The sequence below is a fragment of the Episyrphus balteatus genome, chromosome 1 (assembly GCF_945859705.1).
Source record: "Episyrphus balteatus chromosome 1, idEpiBalt1.1, whole genome shotgun sequence".
NCBI lineage: Eukaryota > Metazoa > Arthropoda > Insecta > Diptera > Syrphidae > Episyrphus > Episyrphus balteatus.
This window is the reverse complement of record NC_079134.1, coordinates 82,074,792-82,101,362: the sequence shown is the minus strand read 5'-3', so window position 1 is coordinate 82,101,362 and position 26,571 is coordinate 82,074,792. Positions and strand designations below refer to the sequence as shown.

Here is a 26,571-nt window from a genome sequence, read left to right as displayed (position 1 = left end):
GTTTGTTATAGATCTTTTTCACGCGAATTTAGGTAGATTATTTTAATGTTACGATGGCAACTTACTAGTTGCAAAACGCAATAGGATTTTCGAATCCCACAAAATAAACAAAACGAATTAAATAAAAAATAAAAAAAGACACAAAACACGATGTGCACAATCCGGTGTGCTTCAGAACTGACAGTCAAGATTGGTAGAGAAAAAAAATGAAAAGTCTACAATAAAAGATTTACAACTGACAGCACATTAGTGCTGTCACCCGTAGCTCAGTTTTGGGGTGGGTTCGTTTGTTTTAGTTGGAGATTTTTTCTATCAAATATACTACTTTTTATAGGTACTTAATAAAAAGTATATTAAAATCAAATTAGATATAAAAAAACAAGTTCAGGGTCGTACCTATAAGAAGGGGAGTGGGCGCCAGGAAACTTTTATGGTAGTTTACCAAACCGTGTACTGAAAATAATGTCTTCAAATAAAATTAAATAAAAGATAGAGTATTTAGTTTGAATTCTTTTAATCTAAGAAACCTTGGATAACCTGGTCTAAAACTTAGAATTTTTTCGAAAACAAAATTGACAATATAGTTTTTGATTAAAATGGCCGTGGCCAATAATTGAATTGATAGAGGTGAAAGTAAATTTAAAGCAAATCCAAAAATAATAAAAGAACAATTCTTTGTGTCGCAGGACACAAAGGAAAATCACTTAGGGATAATTTCCGAAAGTCAAACGGTTAAGAAAAACGGTCACGGGTCCCGCAATATCGGGAAAATTAAAACGGTAGCGAAGGCCTATCGGTATCAAAATTTTACCCTTCAATTGGGCCACAAATAAACTCACTTTTTATGGAACAATTTCGAACAAAAGAATTACACAGAAAAACCCAAAATTATACTTAGCTTTTCTATCTTCAGCGGATTCTATCTCCTGTACTTCGATCTCCTCCTAGAAAACTTCTTCCTTCAAAATTATTCCCCTTTCTAGGAATAATGTTCTATATCGCTCTATACCCCAACTGGGCTTTTTCAAATAAAATTTAATTTTCCACAAAACTCGAACTTTAAAGAAAATCGCAAAAATAATTTTTCACTAGCTCTTTTTTTTTATGTTCTCAATCCTTTGGTGGTCTTTTAAAAAGTGCCATAAAAATGGCGGGTGAAGCTCATCCATGAGGTTACGGCATATAGCCATCCTACTCAGATCTTTTTGCATGGTGGTGTTCTCTTTCGGACATTCAGCAACTTCTCGCCTATTGGCTGAGATTTGCGCCGAGTTGGAAACAGCCATCGCATGCGATCCCGTGCGTTGGTGAACATGATCACCAATAGCTCAGTGGACGCATTCAACCCTTTTCCGTCAATTCCAATGTAAAAAGTTAGCGAAAAACTATTTTATAAGAACGCGCAAAGTCCCCAGCCCAAACCGGCCCAAACTAATAATTTGAAGGAAGAATATTTTCGTCGAACGGAATCATCACCATTTTCCTTCTAAAATGGTGAGATAGAATCCGATGGATTTTGTTAGAATAAAATTACTTTAAACCCGTGGACCTTCGCGCAGATATAAAGGGAAAAGAAATTCATCTACAAAGTGATTTTCCTTTTATGTTTAGACACGTTATGGTGGGCACTCGGCCATACTAAAATTACGTTGGGTGAGATATAATTCACACCTTAGTTGGACATGGGTAAATACTTCATATCTTTTGATCCTGTGTGGGTCTTCTCTCACACACATGCTTCCAATTTACTTGTATGGTTATTTATAGGACCATCCGTCCGATTATTGATTTTGGATAGGTGTGAACCACCATTTACACCAATTTGTGCTCGTAAACCTGTTGGGGTTGCATTTCCAAGATGCTCGAAGAGTAAGCTTCTGGCTGATGGACCAGGTCCCTTAAAACTCTTCAAGTATTTTGGAGCCGCAAAAAGAAGGGGGGTTGGAAAAAGGTTAAAGGTTTTAAGAATGGGTCGTTGAAACTTGTTGTGGTAAAATTTACCGCAACATGTTAATTTGATGAAAACAGAACCATGTTTTGTGTACGCATTGAACAGTTGGTGATTATTCCTCATGCGGATTGCATGGTGAAGAAGAGTGCGAGTGTTTTTGGATAAGCTTTCATTCAAAAAACAGGCTTTGTCAGAATCCATACCCAGGTCACGCAATGAGAGTTGATTGTTTTGTTTTTTCTTTCTGTAGACGGTGATGCTCTTTAATGTAGAGTATTTCTCTTGCACACAAGCAAATTTAATTATGACAGGCGGTGAAACTGGACTCGCAGAATTTCGAGAGCGAGAACGAAAAATGTTCTTTATACTGGTGGGCTTGCAGTTGGCGGTTGAACACAGACGATTGAAGATTAGTGTTAAGTTTTCCTCTGGTAAACAAGGAACACCAAACAAGACAGCGTCCGCTGCAATCTCTTTTTTCTCCGATTCATCAATATGTTGTTGTAATGATGAAACCTTTGAACCCAGCTCACGCATATCAGCTGATTTTCCTTCAATGATATCGACTCTCCGCACAAGATCTGTTATTGTGGTACTTGCAGTGGCCAGTTTGTTATCAAGTCCAAGAGTGAGCGCATCAAAAGACTTGGCTTCAATGCATTCAACACGATTTATAATTTCAGTTATTGTTGTGTTTACTTTGTTCAACTTGTCGGTCCAAATATTTACAGTTTGCTCTATTCTTTCAAAGAGTTCAGAGCGAATTTTGGAGAGCTCAGATGTTATACGATTTATGATCATGCTGGTGTGTTTGTTTAACCGTTCTTCAAGAGTTGAGAGCGTTAGATAAGATGTTCGATCTCCGCTGACATTATTTGTTTTTGGGGGCATTACACCTGGGGAACTAATTCTCGATGGTGGTGGTGTAGAAAGAGATTTTTGTTGAGATTGTATGGGCTTCGACCGTTTTTGAACAGTTGCTGCTGGAGAATTACCTTTCAACTGTGGTGGTGGCGGCGGTGGTGTTGGTGGTGCTACTTGCTGTGTTTTTGAACGTTTTGTCATTGTGTTTGTAGAGGATTGGGTGCAGAAATCTTCCATTGAACTATTTATTTATTTATTTAGAAATTTTAATCACTAATTCTTTATTATTCACTGGTCAATGTGCCGAATTTTTATGTTTGAGGTTAGATATTTGCTTGGCAAAGTCAAATTCGCGCACTGAGGTATTTTATAACCAAATAAAAGAAAGCCGACTGCGGACGTTTTAAATTTGCGTCTATTCTTTGTGATACATTACACAGTTTATTCTTGCCATTAATGACATCGATATGATCATAAAGCACTCCCATATCTCGTTGTATGCTGACGATACTAAGTTTTTTAAAACAATATCATCGGTAAATGATTCAAAACTTATTCAATCAGACCTTGACAGCTTCTCAGTTTGGTGTCTTAAACATTGTCTCGAATTAAATGTAACCAAATGCCAATCAATGACCTTCACACGTAAGCGCATAAAATCTCCTCCCCGTTACTACCTACTCCACAATGAACACATTCCCATTGTTGAAACGATTCGAGATCTTGGTCTCATATGTGACCGAGAACTCAGTTTTCTAATGCACATCGATAACATGATACACAAAGCCAACTCAGCCCTCGGTTTTGTTAAACGATGGTCCAAAGAATTCTCTAACCCTTATGTGACTCGCCACTCGCTCCCTTTATATAACTTACGTTAGATCCATCCTCGAATACGCCTCTCAAGTCTGGTCACCATATCACCATGTCCACACAGCCAGAATCGAAAGCATTCAACGTCGCTTTCTTCGCTTCGCTCTTCGTCACCTACCGTGGGACGATCCCTTTATCCTCCCTCCCTATCAAAATCGTCTCCAACTAATCAACCTGAAAACTTTAGAAGAACGAAGAAAAATAAACGATATTCTATTTATTCACCGACTTCTTACCGGATCTGTTGACTGTCAAACTCTCTATAATTCCATCTTTTTCAATACTAACCCCCGAAATCTGAGAAATCCTCGCCTTTTTTATTTGTCCTCCCACCGTACATCCTATGGATCCAACGAACCCCTCACTCGAATGTTGCGGAGTATAAACACCAACCTTGACTATTTTGATTTCAACATCAGCACATCTCTTCTTAAACACCGCCTTCTTAACTGTCCCGATCACCCTCTAAGTTAGCTATAAGTTAGTTTTTAAGTTAGATTAAGTTTTTTTTGTAGCTTGAATTAAGCCGAATAAATGGGGGTGCTGCCCCCACCAAAATTAAAAATTCTTATTTTTTTTCTCTGTAGATGGGGAACACCCATGTAAAATATATTTTAGATACATTTATTATAATTTTTTTGGCAAATTTATTTTTTAGCGTTTCAAAAAAAGTCCTGTTTCATCAGTTTATCACCTGTGTCTTCGTCCGACATGCCGCATGCCCTACTTGTGCGAACAGATGGACACCCTATTTCACACGAACCCGGCAACTGAGTACACGGCTGTTGGGAGCCCATTCGTACGAAATAAATACACTGAGCGCCACCTCAAAATAGCGGTGACTTGAACTAATACCAGATTCGCCTTGATGATAGAACTATAGAAATACATATAAATACAATAGTGCCCATACGAGATTTCTCCTACCAACCGGATAAACAGTCTGTTTATACGGTTTCAGGCTTCAAACGAGGCCGTAACCGGATAAACGGCACCGAATACCCGGCTGTTGGGAATAATTATCATGGGTGCTTTCACACGTGCAAATTGATAACTAAAACGCTGGTCGCCAACTTCGTGTGAAATGTTCATAAATATAACAGAAGCAAGTAATAATTAAGGATCAGAATTCTTCAGAAGAGAAAAAACAGTTAAAATATTTTTTTAATTATATTCAAGGGAGCTTTATAAAAGATCTTCAAAATGCTGTTTTTCAGTTTCATTATGTTATGTACCTACCTTTTTTTATATAAATATTATACCTAAATTTATATTAAGCAGGCTTAAGGTACAATTTTTTTTCTTTTTTACACGTCGGAGTCGTGTAAGATAGAAAAAAGAACAATAGAAAAATAAACATTTATTGAAAGAAGGTCACTTACTAATAATATTAAACAATTTTTTATACAGGATGACTAAGGAGGAATGAGCCAAAAAGCTAGAGCGTGTAGGTTAAGTTGAGACGAGAAAAAAATCGTATGAGAGGAGGGTCTTTTCTCGTGTTTAGCGGGGTGGGGCAGTTTAAAAAAAATTGACTTAATTTGTATATAATAATTTATATAATAACTTGCTATATTTTTATGTAAAGCCCAAAACTTCTTTTATAAACATTAAAGCCATTTTTTGGAATAGTTTTTGAAAAAAATTTATTTTTAAAATTTTGAAAAAAAAATTGGAAAACAAAATTTCAAACTAATCTTTTTTCAAAATTGTATGTAAGGTTGGCTTTACAAAAAGGTTTAGCAAGTTATTGTAGCTGTATAACCGTTGATTTTTTAATAATTTGTTTTACTAATTGAATATTTTGTTTTTAAATTACTGCCCCTCCCAGCCAAACAAGGGGTAATAGAACCCAGCTCCTTCCCATACGATTTTTTCTTGTCTCAACCCAACCTACCCTGCAAACCAAACCTCAGTAGTTAAGGGGAAATTACAACCACCAACAAAGACTATACTTTGTAGGTGTATGTGATTCCTTATTTACCAAAATCTCTCCCCTCAAAATATTGTAGTTTTGTTTCTCCTGAAAAAAATAAACTCTTTGGTAAATGGGAGGGAAAGAGCGCGATGTATGCAATGCACAAAGTTTTGTCTCTTTTGTAATAGCGGCGCGCCATTAATTTGACTTTTCCTGCATTTTATATTTTCTAGTGAAACCTTGATAGCCACAGCAACATATTAGTTAAGAAAAAAAAAAAAACATTTCTGTGCTCCATTTGATAAATAAATAGAATAATTGAACTTAAAAAAATAAATAATCTTTTTAGTGTTATTTGTGAAAACTATTTTCTAAAAAAAACAATCTACCGCACAAATTCTTCGGCACGCCACATAAATTCCACCACCATTTCCACCATCAAAATGCACAGCCTCAGCCTTGTGCATTTAGAAAAAAAAAAATCATAAAAAAATTACACAAAAACTACCACCAATTGATTTGGAAAATAAGGGTATGTTTATTTTAAAATTGATAAATTATATAGTTGTTGATTTTTTCTGTCTTCTAGTGGAGATCAATTCCAGAGTTTACAGAGTTTACAGTTCAAAAGGTTCCTCCACGATATCCAGAACAAGTGAAATGAATCCTATGTTTAATAGAGACTACAATACTTGAGTGTGATCCACATTCCACAGACTTGTAGTGTAAGTTAATAAGATTCCCTTCTGCGCTTTGTGAAGCTGATAGTATTATTTTTTTTCTCAGGTCTGTACCCTCCGACCACTTGTTGATGTGTTCGCTCTAATCCTAGATAAAAACAACATTCAACATTTCTATATCGGGTATAAAAATGACGTCAGAGACTCCTTGCTCGCCACAGAATTGGATGCAGTCCGTTCGAGTGACAATCAAGATGTGCACGTTCGTATTACAAACACATTGCGAGGCATGCATTTTGTTCCCCTCAACAGTAGTGTGGATAGATATGATTTTCGAGAAATTCAACGCCAACATTTCTCATAGTGGTCTTAAGTTAAGTGTCACACAAGACGTATGTTTTGATATTATATAATTCAACTGAATAAATCTAAATCTCTAACCAAAGTTTTAACTTCAGAGTTTATTTGTAATTTCATGTGTAATTTCAAAAGGTTTAGATTCTTTAGGAACTAACTACTTCTTTTTCGTACAAATTTCACCACATAATAACGTACTTCCAGATTCGAAGTTTCAGTGATTATTCTGTAGCTAAAAATGTACTGGCAAATGTACATCAGAAGCACTTCCAGATGTGCTTCGCTGATGTACTTTTGAAGTACATTTTTCTGTACTTTTAATGGAGGGGAAATTTATTTCATCTTGCATGCGAGAAAGAGATAGCTGCTTCACGTATTCTTATATACAGAAAGTATATAACTGAGTTTTTTCCCGAGCTCCTATCTTTTTTCAGTGTAAAAGAAGTACTTCTTTTACGTACATATTTCACCGGTTTTTTCTGTAGTTCTACGTTTGCTGGATAGTAATAAAAAATATTAATGACTCGTTTTCTCGAGAATGTAATTGTTTTGCATTTAGCTAAACATATTAACATTAAAACTGTTAATACCGCTTTGTAGAAGGATACGGTCATTGTCAGACTTAATTTCTTTGAAAATCTTCATATCATCAGCAAATAAAAGAATATCACTTGATGTTATGCATGAGATTACTTTCCAATGGTATACCTACAATTTCTGTAAAATATGTTCCTTATCCATAATAACCACTTTTCGAAGGTCTACCTCATGCATAGGTTTTAAAAAACCGTTTATAACTCAGTATTGAAATTTTTTAGATTTTTTTTTAAACTTGTGTCATTCTTACAACAAATTTATCTATCGATTGAAATAAAATTAACTCTCTACAACTTTCCGTGTAGAAAATCCATTTTTTGTACCATGTCTTTTCACCTTATTTACCTTATCAAATGGTCGAATTTTAAAAAATCCTTTCTTTGTTTTAGGATTGTACCTTTCACATGATGGGCTATCATTTTTGTATACCTATATACAATTTTCTTACAGTTTCCATGTATTGAAAAAGAAGTATTTTAACGATTTTCCTCAATATCAAAAAATAAGAAAAAGTTTCAAAATTAAATTTCAAGGAAATACACACCTGCAAACAAAACTCTATAAAGACACAAGGTCATAAGCACACATGCATAATCAAATCATAAACAGAAAACAAAAAAATAAACAAACAAAAAATAATAAGAAAACAAACAAAAAAATAAGCAAAAAGAAGTAAAACAATTCTTCCCTCTCCTCTAAAGAATACGAAAAGAAACAAAATCTAAGCAAAAAAAAGTAGGTAAACAAATTTTTGTTTTCCCCTTTTTATTCTGCAAATTCACACGAAATCCAGGCGAACGCAGCGACGCCGCCGCACAGTGTGCAATTTTGCCAATCTAGCGGTACTTAATTCTAATTCCAAGTACAGTTAATTTTTTTGATGCAAACCAGCTTAATTATGTTAAGTAATGTATTTCTACAAGGGTTATATTGATTTTCAAAATTATATATCTAACTATATGTCCAATATGTGGTATACGAGTACAAAATGTACCACAATGGGTGGGGAAGAGCCGACATCGAGCAAACGGTTTTGGGAGTTGGTTCTTAAACTGTCTCTATTTCGAAAACGAAGCAAAATATCGAAACATTTTATTTAATCTTTTTGTCTTATTTTGCCAACAAGAATCTAAAAAAGTAATTTTCAATTTGTAAAAATGTGATTTACGATTTTTCAAAAGATCAAAAAATTGGTTTTTGCCCTATGAACCTTAAAAAAAAAATAATGGCTTCGCACACCAGACGAAAAGTAAACGAATTCTAACATAGAATACATCAACGGTGATTTTAAGCCCAAAAACACGATGGATACACGAGGATACATTTTTAAAACGCTTTACAAAGTTAAACAACACAAAAAAACAACACTCTAGGTCTTCACACAAATGATTTTTTATTTTTTTTATTTTTTAGTGCACACAAAAATTTACTTACCTTAAATATTTCTTAAATATTACTTAAAATAAAAAAAATAAATTTAATTGACACAAGAAAAGCAAGGAGCTTTAAATTTTTTTTTCTTGAAGCAAGCTAATGTTTGTGATTCTGTGGAACGGTAAGTACAGTCGTTTTCTTGTTGTTTTTTTTTGCCATTCTCTTGTCTGAGGTTTTACCTTTCATATGATACCAATTTTGTTAGATTTGGGAGACATACATTTTTCATTAAAGTACAGCTAGATTGCGAAAATTGCACACTTTGCGCCGGTTTGGAAAACAAACAAAAAATCTCAATCGGCGAGAGTAGTATAGTTTTTATATACAAAGCTTCTAGGAATCGAACCTGGGACTCCCGTGTGTAAGCCGAATACTCACCGATAGTTTTGCACTTCGGCCATTCCAAGGTAACGGAGAAGACATATTGACCTTGTTTTCAGTTTATCTCGTTGAAGAAGCAATGTTTTTTCTTGAAACTTGGTAGGTCTTAAGGGCTCATGATAAAGTTGATGTCGAAAAAACTAATTAAACGTAGCCAAATTATTCACAGATAAAGCGGTAACGGGGAAGACGCTTACAAATCTTCTCCGTTACCGTCTTTGTCTGTTAATAATTCAGCTATTTTGAATTATTTTTTCTTGAAACTTCTAGAACTTCAACTACTCTAGCCCTTAAGACCTACCAAGTTTCAAGAAAAAAGATTGCTTCTTCAACGAGATACACTGGATAATAAGCGTGAAAATGGAATGGCCGACTTGTAGGGTTTTGAAATAGCCGCTCAGGATCGCCGTTCAGGAAAACTTGATTAAAAAAAAAAAAAAAATTCAACAATTTTTCAAAAATCCAAAAATGCATTTCTTTAAAATTTTATTTTTGATTTAGACTGAGACTATATAAATGCTTTTGTATAAAAAATTTTGATAAAATTCAATAAATCGTTTTATGAGAAATTCAAAGTTAAAAAAAAAAACGGTTCTATGATAGGTACCGTTAGTAATGACTTTCGAAAAAATTTTTTTTTGTTATTTTGTTGTTTTTTATTTTAATCGTTTAAAGAGTTTTTGAGAAAATTATACTTTTCTAGGATTGGTGCATCACAGGTATGGTTAGATAAGATTCTAAAAAAAATAATTCCATACAATCATCTGCACAATCTCCAAAAACTTCTACATACCAAGTTTGAAGAGAATTGATCCATCCGTTTAGGCTATAGCTTCTTAGACAGGCAAAGATTCGAGTCTCAGGTTCGATTCCTGTCGGGGCCTATTTATTTTTATTTTAACGAAAAAAATTAATATTTTTTAATATTTTTCTTCAAAAGAATGAAATGTAGTTCGCCGCGACGTCGCTCAGCCGCTCAGGATTGCTGCTCAGCCGCTCAGACCCTCAGCCGCTCAGGACGTACCGTACCCTTATAAAAGATCTTCTGCTGCTATTTTTCAGTTTCATTAGAAAAAAGAACAATGGAAAAATAAATATTTATTGAAAGAAGGTCACTAACTAATAAAATTAAACAATTTTTCATACAGGATGATTTAGGAGGAATGAGCCAAAAAGCTAAAGCGTGTAGGTTAAGTTGAGACGAGAAAAAAATCGTATGAGAGGAGGGTCTTTTCTCGCGTTTAGCGGGGTGGGGCCGCCCCGTCCCATACGATTTTTTCTTGTCTCAACCCAACCTAGACGCTCTAGCTTTTTGGCTCATTTCTTCTGAATCACCCTGTATAAACATGAGACATGCTATACAAAAAAAAAAACGAAGAGATTCCGCCAACCTTTCTTTAAGGTTTTTAATTGTATGCAATGACATGGGGTCGAATGTTGTGTTCATGTTGTTAATTATTGAAGTAAACACGCAATATACAAATTCTGGGAAAATTTGATAAAATGTGTTAAAAAAAAATATGTATTAGTTCCTTTCTTTTCACTCCTACCTTCCAGTTCAATTGAAATTAGCATTAAATTATTATTTTTTTTATAAAATGACTGAATCTGTTTGGAGTCAATACAACACTATTGGGAGGCAAGTTTATGTCTAATTTTTTAAAATATAAAATCACGTTGATTTTTACATTAAAATCCAAAATAAATTTGTTAAATACCTATAATTATTCGTTAGTCGATCATGGAAGTTATAAAATGTGCACAACTTTTAAAAAGCCCTAAAATTCAAAAGAATAGCATTTTTTTCACTTCATATTCTTTGATATAGTAAGCTTAGAAGAAGCTATTACACAGGTCAACACGTAATTTGTGCTTGGGTTGTGACTATGAAATTATGATAGATATTTATTAAGTCTGTTCACTGACGCTGTGCTGGACTGTTCTAGGCAGAAAAGTACAGCTTTTTGCTGTTCATTGAGATTTTTTCTGTGCTGAACTGTTCTAGTTTCCTGTTCATTGACAAAACTAGAACAGTTTAGAACAGGATTTTCTGTTCTTGGTTTTGAGTAAGATCAGGTTAGAACAGACTCGTGAGAAATGTCAAAAGCAAAGCTGTCATTTTTTTTTCTATATGTTTTGATTTAATTGTGCGAATATTTCTCGGGTGCTCGTGGTTTTTCTAATTAAAAACAATTTTTAATTATATTTTCCGCAGTAAAAACTCAAAAAATAAATAAAACTAACGAGAACCGATAAGCAAAAAATTCATATAATTTACAATTTGTTTTTTTTTTTTTTTTTTATTTTGACAACTGACGTTTAAATGACTGTTCTAACTTGATCTGACGTTTCTCACGAAACTGTGCTGTCCTGTCCTGTTCTGATCTAGAAAAATCCTCGCTGAACAGACTTATTGATACTCATCTTGAAAATATTTTTTTTTTTTTAATTTGCTTTTGAGGTCACCAGAGCAATTTCCAGTTTTCAATTAAATCTGTCTTTCACAAAAATTGTCGTGCGTAATTTTGGCAAAAACTCGAAAATGTCTTAACCGATTTGGCTAATTTTTGTTTTGTTTTCTTCATTTTAATGCTGTTTTCACATTAATATTCAGAAAAATAAAAAAAAAAGAAATTTTAGAAGAAAAAAGTAAAATTAAATCGAAATTTTCGTTTTGTTCGAATTTTTGTCAAATGGGAGCTTGAGGCATTATTTGATAACTTCTATTTCAATATTTATGGTAAAAGTAATTCACTCAGGTATTTTTATTTTACAAAAATAACTGCTTACACAAATAGCTGTATCCAAACTGTAGCCAAACTAGTTCATATTGAAATTCTTTATTTATTGAAAAGTTAAATGAATTTTTTTGCTATGTTTTTTTTATTATTTTATTGCATATACAGGGTGTCTAAAAAGTAATGGATTAAACAAAATGGGCTGATAGGCTAACTTAAGATCTCTCAGAATTTGGCCAGTTACCAAAATACTTACAGTTCTTATGAAATTTCGAAAAATCCCTACTTTGCAACAATATTTTGCTTCCTCTGCCCCTAATTGATTTTCGATTTTTACAATTCTTTCTCTAAAACATTGCCTAACAATAAGAAACAATTAAATAATAAAAATATTTTTTATTTCATACGCCATTTTTCTGCAAATTAATTAACAGTTCCGAGTTTTATAAAAACTCAATTTCTTACTTTTATTTCAGAGCAACAAGACGAAAAAAATTGTATTGTGTGGTTTATTATTTTTAAAACTTGTCCCGGTATTGCAGTTTTCAAAAAAGTATAAAAGTTTCCAAAGTCGAAGTTAGATAAAAAAATATTACAGTTTGAACTCAACAAAACAGGGTTTTTCGGAGCAAAAAACCCTTGTATTCATCATAACTTTTTTCTTATAAATAAAGTCGAATAAAGTGCTGTTGCAAAAATGTAGAGCTTTAAATTATCTACATTTTATACCTTAACAGTTTTTTTTTGTACAATAAACGGTTCTTGCACTATATCTCATAAGACTCGAGTTAGGCTCACAGGGTTTGAAAATTGTATTTTTGCTCCCAAGACTACAAAAGCAAATCTTAGGAGGGGAAAGGGTGATTATTATTTTGGTTTACCATGAACCCAAAAGGTGCAAATTAAACCCAATCACAAAAAATATTTTTATTTTTATCGACCTGTTTTGTTAGTAAACAAAAAATACAACCTCCCACATGCACAATATAAAACAAAATTGTTAGGAACAAATTTACAAGTATAAAATTATAAGTACAAAAATCCAACATTATATAATCTATTAAAAACATTGGGTTTAAAAACATTGTTTCGGTCCAGTGCTCCACAATCGTGTTTATTAATCAATGTATTAAATTTTAATACATTGATTAACAATCACGATTGTGGAGCACTGGATCGAAACAATGTTTTTAAACCCATTTCTGTAAAATATGTTCCTTATCCATAATAACCACTTTTTCGAAGGTCTACCTCATGCATAGGTTTTAAAAAACCGTTTATAACTCAGTATTGAAATTTTTTAGAATTTTTTTTTAAACTTGTGTCATCTTACAACAAATTTATCTATCGATTGAAATAAAATTAACTCTCTACAACTTTCCGTGTAGAAAATCCATTTTTTTGTACCATGTCTTTTCACCTTATTTACCTTATCAAATGGTCGAATTTTAAAAAATCCTTTCTTTGTTTTAGGATTGTACCTTTCAAATGATGGGCTATCATTTTTGTATACCTATAGGTATACAATTTTCTTACAGTTTCCATGTATTGAAAAAGAAGTATTTTAACGATTTTCCTCAATATCAAAAAATAAGAAAAAGTTTCAAAATTAAATTTCAAGGAAATACACACCTACAAACAAAACTCTATAAAGACACAAGGTCATAAGCACACATGCATAATCATATCATAAACAGAAAACAAAAAAATAAACAAACAAAAAATAATAAGAAAACAAACAAAAAAATAAGCAAAAAGAAGTAAAACAATTCTTCCCTCTCCTCTAAAGAATACGAAAAGAAACAAAATCTAAGCAAAAAAAAGTAGGTAAACAAATTTTTGTTTTCCCCTTTTTATTCTGCAAATCCACACGAAATCCAGGCGAACGCAGCGACGCCGCCGCACAGTGTGCAATTTTGCCAATCTAGCGGTACTTAATTCTAATTCCAAGTACAGTTAATTTTTTTGATGCAAACCAGCTTAATTATGTTAAGTAATGTATTTCTTCAAAATAGCCGCTCAAAGAAGAAGAAATGCTCAGGAGATCTGTTCGCCAAAGTTTATTAACAATGCTCAGGGCCAACTACTTGTGGAAAACGACGAAATCCTCCACAGGTGGCGACAGTATTGTGACGGACTTCTAAATGAACAATTTCCAAGGCTAAACTTTCCAATGGCTTCACCTAACTTAAGCGAAGTATCCGATGTCACAGTCGAAGAAGTTAGTGAGGCTGTAAAATACTCCAAAAAGGGAAAAGCTGTTGGGCCAGACGAAATACCCTCAGAGTTTTGGAAAAAGATGGGAGACATTGGGTCTAGATGGCTCATGGTTCTTGTTTCCAAGCTTATACGAGGTGATCGAATGCCTAATCAATGGAGGGAAAGTTACCTTCTTCCAATATACAAAGGGAAGGGTGATACTCGAAGCTGTGATAATTACCGTTCGATTAAGCTGATGTCACACACCATGAAGATCGTTGAGCGAGTCCTGGGTAGCCGACTGCGAAAAATAATAAGGCTATCTGATGACCAGTGCGGGTTTGTTGCGGGTAAATCAACCACAGATGCAATCCAGAGTATCAGAATCATTATGGAAAAACATCGAGATTCCTTGGAGGATTTGCATGTGGTATTGGTTGATTTTGAAAAAGCATTCGATCGACAACCACGAGATCTGATATGGGTGGCCCTCAGACAACAAGGAGTTCCGGAAACCTATGTGCGGATAATTATGGACATGTATGATGGAGCAGTTACTAAAGTAAGATGTGCAGCTGGAGTCACCGAAGAATTCGAAATCACAGTAGGTGTACACCAGGGAAGCGTCTTGAGTCCTCTGCTCTTTATTACCGTTCTTGATTACCTGCTTGAAGGCAAAGTGACGGACCCAAAAGTGCATCAGTTATTCTTTGCTGACGATGGAGCCATCATAAGTGAAGACCCGATATCCCTGCAACGAGCACTTGATGTATGGGTGGATGTTCTAGAAGGTAATGGGTACCGCATAAGCGCGAGAAAGACAGAATACCTATGCTGCCCATTTTCTGATCCACACAGGCCTATTCATGACATTTATTTGAATGGTGTAGTGCTTCCCAAGTGTGAAAAGTTTAAATATCTGGGGTCTATGATAAATAACGAAGGTACTTGTGATGACGATATCAATCATCGCGTAAGCGTAGGGTGGATGAAGTGGCGGGAAAATTCTGCTATCTTCTGTGATCGAAAAATGCCCCCTAAGCTGAAAGGAAGGCTCTACACCGCAGTTGTGCGTCCAGCACTCACATACGGTTCACAATGTTGGACAATGTACAAAAAGTATGAGAGTAAGTTAACGGCAGCTGAGATGAAGATGCTTCGTATGACAGCAGGAGTAACAAAGCTTGATAGAATTAGAAGTACGAAGATCCGAGGAAGCCTTCATGTTAAAAACACCATCTCCCAAAAAATTGAACACGACCGACTCAGTTGGTATTGCCATGTTCAAAGGAGAGATCCTGAGAACCCCGTCAAAAAAGCAATATCATACAACGTTCCAACACGAAATAAAAAGAAAGGTAGGCCTAAAAACTCCTGGTACAAGCAAATGCAAAAACACCAGCATTCAGTTGGCCTTAGAAATGGAACAATACAAAACCGGGAGGCTTGCCGCCGATTTCTGAGGTCAACCCGGCGAACCCCACAAGCGGATCACTAGTGTGAAGCAGTAACGTGGGATAGTTATGATTCCCTCGACATCGAGATCATAACAGCGCCGAGAAAAAGGAAGAAGAAGAAGAATGTATTTCTACAAGGGTTATATTGATTTTCAAAATTATATATCTAACTATATGTCCAATATGTGGTATATACGAGTACAAAATGTACCACAATGGGTGGGGAAGAGCCGACATCGAGCAAATGATTTTGGGAGTTGGTTCTTAAACTGTCTCTATTTCGAAAATCATTTTCAATTTGTAAAAATGTGATTTACGATTTTTCAAAAGATCAAAAAATTGGTTTTTGCCCTATGAACCTGAAGCCTTAGAAAAAACTTCTGAGCCGACCGTTGGGCTCGAACCCACGATATTCCTTTGTGCCATGGCCACCTGCATAATCAAATATTTTTGGTAATTCCATTCTTAGAATTAGTCGACTTTTGTATATGTAAGTCAAAACTTCAAAATGTTCTTATTTTTTTTTCTCTGTAGATGGGGAACACCCATGTAAAATATATTTTAGATACATTTACTATAATTTTTTTGGCAAATTTATTTTTTAGCGTTTCAAAAAAGTCCTGTTTCATCAGTTTATCACCTGTGTCTTCGTCCGACATGCCGCATGCCCTACTTGTGCGAACAGATGGACACCCTATTTCACACGAACCCGGCAACTGAATAAACGGCACCGTGTAACGGCTGTTGGGCGCCCATTTGTACGAAATAAATACACTGAGCGCCACCTCAAAATAGCGGTGACTTGAACTAATACTAGATTCGCCTTGATGATAGAACTATAGAAATACATATAAATACAGTAGTGGCCATACGAGATTTCTCCTACCAACCGGATAAACAGTCTGTTTATACGGTTTCAGGCTTCAAACGAGGCCGTAACCGGATAAACGGCACCGAATACCCGGCTGTTGGGAATAATTATCATGGGTGCTTTCACGCTTGCAAATTGATAACTTAAACGGTGGTCGCCAACTTCGTGTGAAATGTTCATAAATATAACAGAAGCAAGTAATAATTAAGGATCAGAATTCTTCAGAAGAGAAAAAACAGTTAAAATATTTTTCTAATTATATTCAAGGGAGCCTTATAAAAGATCTTCAAAATGCTGTTTTTCAGTTTCATAATGTTATGTACCTAAATTTATTTTATACCTAAAGGACAATGGTAATTTTGGCCCTGAGACCAATAACGATGTGTCATATGTCATTGGAAAGGTATTTTTGCGTAGATCAATTGTTTATATGGCGCCAAGACTCATTTCGCTGTGGGAAAAAAGTTATAGCTATAAATGTAGAACAGGGTAAAAATAGTTTAAAAGACGTATAGGCGACCGTCGAACGACTCAGCTTATACGGATAGAGGGTAAAACAGGTGTCAAATGGAAGATAAGTTGATGGAGAAAATGAAAAAAATAGGGTTGAAACTTTTAAAATGGGAACTTCTATGTGGCAACCCTATTTTAAAAGAAAAAATGGTTTATTATATATATTTGTAGCATGATCAAGTAAGACAATTTTTGAAATGCCAAATGAAAGCTTTAATAAGGAAAAAATTAAAAATATAAAATAAGGAATGTTGGCCCACAGATATGGCAACCCTACTTAAATTGAAAAAAAAAAACAATAAAATAATCTTTTTGGAACAACACAGTACAATTTTTATATGGACTAAAAAGATAAACTCAAACTCTGCTCTCATCTTTTGCTGTCAAAAATACGGGCAAGTACTCGGCAACCCTACGCAAATGCTTAGAAATACTAAAAATATTATTTTTATTGGCCAAAATGTGTAATATCATATGTTATGTTTTGACCTTTAACTCTATCAAATTCCATACATTTTTGTAAAAAAAAAAGTTTTTCTGTGTTTCTTAGCATTCATGTAGGGTTGCCGAGTACTTGCTCATATTTTAGAGGTGGCACCCGACAGGTTTAAGATAGAAGAGAATATCCCAAAGGTTTGTACCTAATCTTTTAAATAAAAAAGCTCTTTTGGTGTGTTTTTTTCGCTCGTTTTAATAGGGTTGCCATATTTGTAGGCCAACATTCCTTATATTATTTTATTAATTTTTTCATTATTTTAGCTTTCATTTGGCATTTCAAAAATGTTCTTATTTGATTCTACTACAAAGATATGTAATATACCATTTTTTTTTTTAAAATAGGGTTGCCGCATAGAAGTTCCCATTTTAAAAACGGTAACCCTATTTTTTCATTTTCTCTATCAACTTATCTTTCATTTGACACCAATTTTACCCTCTATCCGTATGAGCTAAGTCGCTCGACGGTCGTCTCTCCGTCTATTAAACTATTTTAACCCTGTTCTACATTTATGGCTATAACTTTTTTCCCACAGCGAATTGAGTCTTGGCGCCATATAAACAATTGATCTACGCAAAAATACCTTTCCAATGACATATGACTCATCGTTATTGGTCCCAGGGCCAGCTCCCATACAAAAATTACCATTGTCCTTTATATTCAGCAGGCTTAAGGTACAATTTTTTTTCGGCACCGTGTACACGTCGGAGTCGTGTAAGATAGAAAAAAAAAACAATAGAAAAATAAATATTTATTGAAAGAAGGTCACTAACTAATAATATTAAACAATTTTTTATACAGGATGATTTAGGAGGAATGAGCCAAAAAGCTAGAGCGTGTAGGTTAAGTTGAGACGAGAAAAAAATCGTATGAGAGGAGGGTCTTTTCTCACGTTTAGCGGGGTGGGGCAGTTTAAAAAAAATTGAATTAATTTGGAAGAAAAATATTAAAAATCAACGGTTGCACACAGAGAAAAATAGATCGCTTAAATAGAACAAAAACAATAAGATTTCTCTATGGTTTCATCCAAGAAGGAAACCTTATTAAAACAATCGGGTTTCCCTTATTGTTTTAAAATCTGCTCTTGTATGTTTTTTTTTTTTTTTTTTTTTTGACGCTAGGAAATCTTCAAAGGACACTTGGCAGTATTCGACACCAAGTAGTGTGGGACTCTTAACCACTAAAACCACCTCTTTATTAGGACCAATCTTGAGAGATCGACATCAGATTTTTCTTTCTTAACTTTGTAAAATCACTTTGGAGGAAGTTTAAGTTTTAATACTTTCCCATGTTTTTTTAGACCATAAGCTCATGAGGCTTGGTTCTTCTTAATCTCCGAACATGGTTTCTTATATTCAAGACGGACACCATTTCAGAATTGGTATGACCTTGCAGTCTCTGATTATGCGACACAGCGCATTTTTTAACAACTTCTGTTACCGTTTCTATTTCTAAGTCACGATGTAGATTGCTATTTCTTATGTACCAAGGTGCATTAACTATTCCACCAAGGAATTTGGTTTCGAATTTTTGGATGATTTCGGTATTTGTTTTCTTTGTACAGCCCCGTAATTGGATACCATAGGTCCAAACAGGTTTTAGTACTTGATTATGCAGCATTATTTTGTTTTTGGTTGATAAATCAGAGTTCTTACCAAGTAACCAGTACATTTTTCTATATTTCAAGTTTAGTTCTTCTCTTTTCTTTTTGATGTGCTCTTTCCACTTTAGCTTTGCATCCAAAGTCATTCTAAGGTATTTGTCCGTATTGCGTAAGGTACAACTTGATTATTAATGAATATTGGAATATTGTTTATCTTTTTATTTGTAAAGTTTATATGTGAAGATTTTGTTTCATTGAGTTTGATACGCCATTTTTCGGTCCAATCTCTGACTGTGTCGACGGCATATTGTAGTTTTACTGCTGCCTTAGAGACACATTTGTCGGGTACCAAAATTGCGGTATCATCTGCAAAAGTAGCCATTATGGTGTGATTACCAACTGGGATATCCCTTGTGTATAGTAAATACAGGGAAGGACCTAGGACACTTCCTTGTTTTACACCGGCTTCTATTTTCTTCAATTCCGAATATTCTTGATCGTACCTTACTCTAAACAATCGGTCTGAGATGTACGATTTTAATATTTCATAGTACTGTCTGGGAAGATCCCTTTGCAGTTTGTACTCAAGTCCCTCATGCCAAACCTTGTCAAAGGCTTGAGCAACATCTAAGAAAATAGCTGAACATAGGTAATTGTTTTTCTTCTAATGCTTTTTCTATTACATCCGTTATTTTATGAACTTGGTTTATCGTGGAATGTTTATTTCTAAAGCCAAACTGATGATTTGGGATTAACCTTCTTTCTTCTATGATTTTGCTAAGTCTCTTCAGAAGCAGTTTTTCAAAAACTTTTGCCATAATTGGCATAAGCGATATTGGTCTGTAAGACGTCACTTCTGTAGGTGGCTTACCTTGCTTGGGTATGACAATAACTTCAGCAATTTTGCTTAAGGCATGAATTTATTATATATTGGAGTTTTATGAAGGCTTTCAAGTGCATTTCTTTCATAACCTGGGCAGTAATTAGATCGTAACCTGGTGATTTTTTATTTGATAGTTGATGTAAACACATACTTTTTATTTCTTTTAATCTTACAATTGGTATTTCACTTTCATCTATCTTATCAGCAAACTGTAAGCTATTTTCAGCCGCGTTTGTTGGGTATGGCTTAAAAACATTCGCAAGATGCTCCGCGAAAAGGTTAGCTTTTTCTTTTGGGTTACCGATCCATTTCCCATCTTGAGATTTCAAGGGCGAGTTTTGTAACTGCGGTCTTTTCAGGTGCTTGGCTGCTTTCCATAGCGAAAAATCGGTTGAAGCATCAGTCGTTAAGTTCTTTAGGAATGTACTGAGTGAATCATTTTTGAATTTATAAATTTGTTTTTTTATGATTGTTGCTTATACGGGTAAACGTTGTTTTATCATCTGGAAATCTACCATTTTCTTCGAGCTCTTCTTTTCTCTATTATCAACTCTCTTATCTCTAAAGGATATTTTATTTCATTTTGTCTTCTATTAGAAAATGTTGGAGTACTTTCTTCAGCGGCCTGTTGCACATCAGTAATAAATTGTTCCACTTCATGGTCAATTCGCTCGATTGTATCCATGGGAGATCTTAAATTTATAAAACTTAAAAGCCTTTCTCTAAAATCACTCCAGTTTGTTTTCTTATTTATAAGCTTTGGATTACTTTTTTCTATTACTTCCGATTAGGGATGGCGGTTGTTAGTACAAATACCGGTTTTCGGTTTTTCCGGTTTTTTTCCTTTCATTTAAACCGACCGGTTTTAAACCGGGCCAATAAACCGGTTTTTGGAAAAACCGGTTTTCGTTTTTTTTTTGCTTGATTTATAAAAAGACAAAATTAAACCTAAATTGTCAACCAAAAAAAAAACTTTTCGAAGAAAATCCCTGATCAAAGCTTTGTTTAGTTTGATTTTGTTATAAGGGCCAATTTATTGACTCTCCATTAAACTTAAATCGCCATTAAAAAAGGGAATTTCAAAATTTAAAACCAAATTCGTTTAATTCAGTCTCTTTTAAGGATTTTTTTGAAGTTTGACATCATTAACTAATTGAGCATTAAACTTAAAAGTCGTTTTAGTTAAAACACCAAATTCGACCTTTTAAGAGGGATTTTTAGAGCAAACGAAGGTTTTAAACAGGATTTCTATTTATTCACTCTCCATTAGCGTCAAATGTCATTTCATTTATTATTTTATTAAACAAAGTTTCAGTGTAAGTTAACAATTACAAATGAATAAAACATGCATGAATATGGAAAAATGGGATGGTAAAAATTTCATAAGACCAACGTTTGGTAATTGGTAATTTTGGTTTACAGAAAAAGTCGTTTTTGTGTTTTTTTAGTTCAACGACATGTACGTTATAGGAATGAATTGCTTCAGGTTTTGGTCACTACTGGCATTTCTCTCTCGCCAGTATGGTATATAAATTTTTAAATTTATGGGTATGAGGGTTAATGGACAACACTTTATTTGAGATTTTTAATAGACACAAAATTCAAAGAAATTAATTCATTTCTTATCCACTTCACATAGCGCAGAGAATATCTTCACGACTAGTGAAACTAATCAGGGTTGAGATGCTGCGTAATCCTAATTGTAACACCTTCTGTTACGGGTCATCATTTTTGTGTTTTTATATTGTTTATCCTTCAAATCTTCAAATTTAAATATATTTTATTTGACAAAAATGTAGCTTTTGACAGTTTAATTTTTCAAAAAATAACCCTGCCATATTTCTAATGGAGTTTTAAATTTAAAGTTTCCATTAAAAGAAAGACTTTAACTAAAGCAGAGTGAATTAAATGAATTTTTAATGGTGGAAACTTAAAGACGTCAATAGATTAACAAAGCTTTTAACTAAAACGATAAATTTCCAAATTTAATGGAGGCTCAATAAATTGGCCCTAAGAGTTCTTAATTCTCTTAATAGGAGTTTTGAGGAATTTTTGTTAAACCGAATATGAATGAAAATTTATAATTATATGGTAAGTTGAGAGAGGGAATGAATGTTTTGAGGGTTTTCACTTTTTTGTCTCGTCGGATCTTTTTTTTGTTGGACGTTTTTTTTCAGCCGGTTTTTTTTCGGTTTTTCGGTTTTTTTGTAAAAACCGGTTTAAACCGCGAGGACAAAAAAACCGAAAAAAACCGGTTGACCGAAGCAAAAAACCGAAACCGGTTTAAACCGGCCGGTTTTTCCCATCCCTACTTCCGATTCACTTAGTGATAGAATCACTGGAGTATGATCTGATGACAGGTCATAATTACCTTCGACACTAATGTGATTTCGTTTGATTCCTTTAGCTACGAAAAAGTCAATAAGGTCTGGTATTTTGTTAGTATCGGAAGGCCAGTAAGTTGACGACCTGGAGGAATAGAATTCGCAATTGTATTTACGGCCTGCTTGGAAAAGTCATTTGCCTTTTGTTGATATAAGTCTTGAACCCCAATGGGTGTGTTTCGCATTGAAGTCTCCACCAACAAGAGAGTTATGCCCAAGAAGATTTAATAGATCTGTATAGTCATCTTCTGTCGGGGATCGCCTTGGTGGGCAGTATATAGCTGCTATCTTAAACTCTTTCTTTTTCATACCAATACTAATAGTTGTTACTTGCATATTTTCATTAGTAAGCTTGGTTTCTTCATAATGTTTTAAGCTTTCTTTTATAAGAATCGCCGATCCACCTCTTGCCTTGTCAGCTGGATGTGGAGCGTGGTAACATGAATAGTTTTCTATTACATTATCTAGACTTTTCCCATTGGAGAAGTGAGTTTCGGACACCAGGCAAATATCTATATGATCTAGATCTAAAAAGATTTTTAATTCGGATAAGTGTTGTAAAAGACCGTTTGCATTCCATGTAGCGATTTTAAGTGTGCTGTCCATCATTGTTTTTTAAAAGCGACTTTTTCGCTTAACGGTTTGATATTCAAAACCTGTTTATTAAATTTTGAAGAATGAGTTGTAGCATTTCTTGTATGGAAGTCTCTTCATTCTTCCGCACATTTTTTAGAATCTGAGAATAGGCTTTATTTTCACCGCTTTTACTTTGAACAGCTTTTTTAGGCGGTTCATTCTTAGTATTGTTTTCAGCAGTTAAATCGGTATTTACTGTATTTCTGGGTTTGTCTCTAGCAGATGTATTTTTGCTTCTGAACTCTTGGAATTTTTTGTCAACTGGGCAGCCTCTATAGCTTGCCGGGTGATTACCCTGGCAGTTCACACATTTTGCTTTCTGATCTTTGCTCATCGGACAATTTTTAGTTGCATGTTTTCCTTCGCACTTTACACAAGCAAACTCGCGGTTGCAGTATTTTTATTTATGGGTATGACCAAAAGCTTGGCAACGTTTGCACTGCGGAACAACTTTAGATTTTCGGAGTGGTTCAATTTTAACAGCTATGCCCTTTATAAATCTCCTCGACACTTTGTTTACTGTCAAAAGTTAGCATGAATAAAGGTAGTAACCTCTTACTTGTCGTCGATTCTCCAGAGGAGTTTTTAATTGTCTCATTCTTAAATAGATTGACTGCATCAAGGGCTTGGTAGCCTTTTTGTACAAGATCTTCTACTACTTCCTCGGGAGAGCACGAGGAATGAAGACCTCTGGCTACTACTTTTATTGACCTTGTAGCTTTGTTCTCATATGAGTGCCAATGAATTTGGTGTTTGCTCAGTTCTTCAGTGACAGATCTATACTCGTCGGCTTCTTCGACTGTGACTTTTCAGTTGTCTTTGTTGTACGATGTGTATTTGCAAGCTTTTTGAGTACATTTTTCTATTATTTTCTTCAGATCTCCAAAAATTGCAAATCCTGAGATCATAATTGGTGGTGGTGTAATTTTTTTGCTGCTTTTAGCGTGAGAATTTGATTTAACAACAGCTACCACATTATTCGCTTCTTAAGTTTCTGTAAACAACTCTTTATTATTTTCGGTTTAAGAGCTTTTCTGATTTTTTGAACAAATCTCAGGACTCCCGTTTGGTTTACGTTTCTTTGTGATACGCTTATTTTTCTTTTTCTCAGTTTCAAACAAGAGCTCTTCTTCATCAGTTTGATATTCACGCTCAATATATTTTGGACTTAACTGAAGCGTGGACTCTGAATCTTTCTTGTCAAGTAATGAAACTTTCTCTTCGAGTTTTATCACTTCCAGCTGAAGACTCTGAACTAGAACTTCAAGTTGTTTTCTTGCCGCTATTTCAATTTGCCATTCTTCAAAGTAGTTCTTTGATTTTGATTGGTCTATCTCTTTGTCTTCGATGGAACTCTGTTGATCTGTAATGTCGATCTCTTCATTTTTCTTGGTCCCTTTTTCGCTGATGCGTTTAACATAAATAGTATTGTTTGGGGTTGTCGGTGATGTAGCCCCTGAAGTAAACTTGTTTGGTGGAGTTCTTTGCATCTTTGAACTCCGTCTCTCAATATTTATAAGCAATAATTGGTCCTCCCCAGAATCCATAGGACCGACCTCTTAAGAGAGTGGATTTACCAGTTTAACTGGATTGCCATCTGGGGTATTTAATCTAGTCGTTTTGTTCATTGCCATCATATTTTTAACTTTGTTTTCGTACTATAAATAGGTCAGTTAGTTGTAGGAATTTGAAAAGAAAAAAAACTGGAGACTTCAAATCATTAGTCGCACACCTTACCACCTGAACCAACCTGCTATGAATATACTGATCGCGATTTTTGTTCTAGTGCCAAGTTGAAAAAAATTTAATAAGATTTTCTCTATAAAAATAATAAGAAATCTTCTTAAAAAAACCTTATTAATCAAATTGTGTAATGTATCACAAAGAATAGACGCAAATTTAAAACGTTCGCAGTCGGCATTCTATTATTTGGCGCAAGCGAAGCTAATGATATCAGGGGTTTCATTGGCAGCAACTTGAATACGAATTTGTACAACATGATTCGAGTTTTAAGGGCCCAAAATAATGGATATAAGATATATTTAAACGTGCAAAGTCTGACCAAAAAATTAGGGGAATTTAGATACCTTTTTGTAGAGTCTAAGATAGATATCGTCTCTGTGTCTGAAACGTGATTTCAACATGGCATATGCGATGAGTTCTATAAGGGTTTCAAGCTATTCCGAGCCGATAGAAAATTTTCTTCTGGTGGAGGTCCGCCTTGTACGTGCGTGATGGACTAAACTGTAAGTTTATATGTAGTTCGGGTGATGATTGCCCTTTGGAATATGTTTTTGTAAGTATCAGATGTAAAAATGATAGTGTTTTGGTCGGTTCGGTCTATAGACCTTATAGTCACATAAGCGTTGCAAAGGAGAATGGTAATTTTGGCCCTGAGACCAATAACGATGAGTCATATGTCATTGGGAAGGTATTTTTGCGTAGATCAATTGTTTATATGGCGCCAAGACTCAATTCGCTGTGGGGAAAAAGTTATAGCCATAAATGTAGAGCATAGTAAAAATAGGTAATAGACGGAGAGACGACCGCCGAATTACTGAGATCACACGGATAAGGGATAAAATTGGTGTCAAATGAAAGATAAGTTGATAGAGAAAATGAAAAAAATAGGGTTACCGCTTTTAAAATGGTAACTTCTATGTGACAACCCTATTTTAAAAGAAATAATGGTATATTACATATCTTTGTAGTATGATCAAATAAGAACATTTTTTAAATGCCAAACGAAAACTTAGATGGTGAAAAAATTAACAAAATAATATAAGAAATGTTGGCCTTCAAATATGGCAACCCTATTAACGTTAAAAAAAAAAAAAAAAAAAAAAAAAAACAAATCAAAAAATATTTTTTGAACAACAGATTACAATTTTGTATCCACTGAAAGGCTCAACTCTATACCAATCTTTAGCTGACAAAAAGACGAGCAACCTTACGCAAATGTTAAGAAACACAGAAAAACTATTACAAAAAGTATGGAATTTGAAAGAGTTGAAGGTAAGAAGATAACATATGATATCACACATTTTGGCTGTAAAGTATTTCTTAAGATTTCCGTAAGGTTCCCGAGTACTTGATCGTCTTTTTGTCAGCTAAAGATTGGTATAGAGTTGAGCCTTTCAGTGGATACAAAATTGTAATCTGTTGTTCAAAAAATATTTTTTGATTTTTTTTTTTTTTTAACGTTAATAGGGTTGCCATATTTGAAGGCCAACATTTTTTATATTATTTTGTTAATTTTTTCACCATCTAAGTTTTCGTTTGGCATTTAAAAAATGTTCTTATTTGATCATACTACAAAGATATGTAATATACCATTATTTCTTTTAAAATAGGGTTGCCACATAGAAGTTACCATTTTAAAAGCGGTAACCCTATTTTTTTCATTTTCTCTATCAACTTATCTTTCATTTGACACCAATTTTATCCCTTATCCGTATGATCTCAGTAATTCGGCGGTCGTCTCTCCGTCTATTACCTATTTTTACTATGTTCTACATTTATGGCTATAACTTTTTCCCCACAGCGAATTGAGTCTTGGCGCCATATAAACAATTGATCTACGCAAAAATACCTCTCCAATGACATATGACTCATCGTTATTGGTCTCAGGGCCAGCTCCCATACAAAAATTACCATTGTCCTTTGGTTACAACCTTAGAATCAGTTTCTTCTTGCTATTCTTACATTTTGCTTTGTGGTGATTTCAATTGCAACG

The 26,571-nt window shown here is 34.3% G+C and overlaps 1 protein-coding gene across 1 annotated transcript; it reads right to left on the bottom strand.

Moving 5' to 3' along the window:
- Nucleotides 1-391: 391 nt before the first annotated feature.
- LOC129906762 (uncharacterized) lies at nt 392-4,830 on the bottom strand. The gene is made up of 2 exons (XM_055982662.1): nt 4,125-4,830; nt 392-4,081 (listed from the first exon to the last, which is right to left on the bottom strand). Exon 2 carries the CDS (start codon nt 3,050-3,052, stop codon nt 1,727-1,729), a length of 1,326 nt encoding a protein of 441 aa, XP_055838637.1. The 5' UTR covers nt 3,053-4,081; nt 4,125-4,830; the 3' UTR covers nt 392-1,726.
- Nucleotides 4,831-26,571: the final 21,741 nt, after the last annotated feature.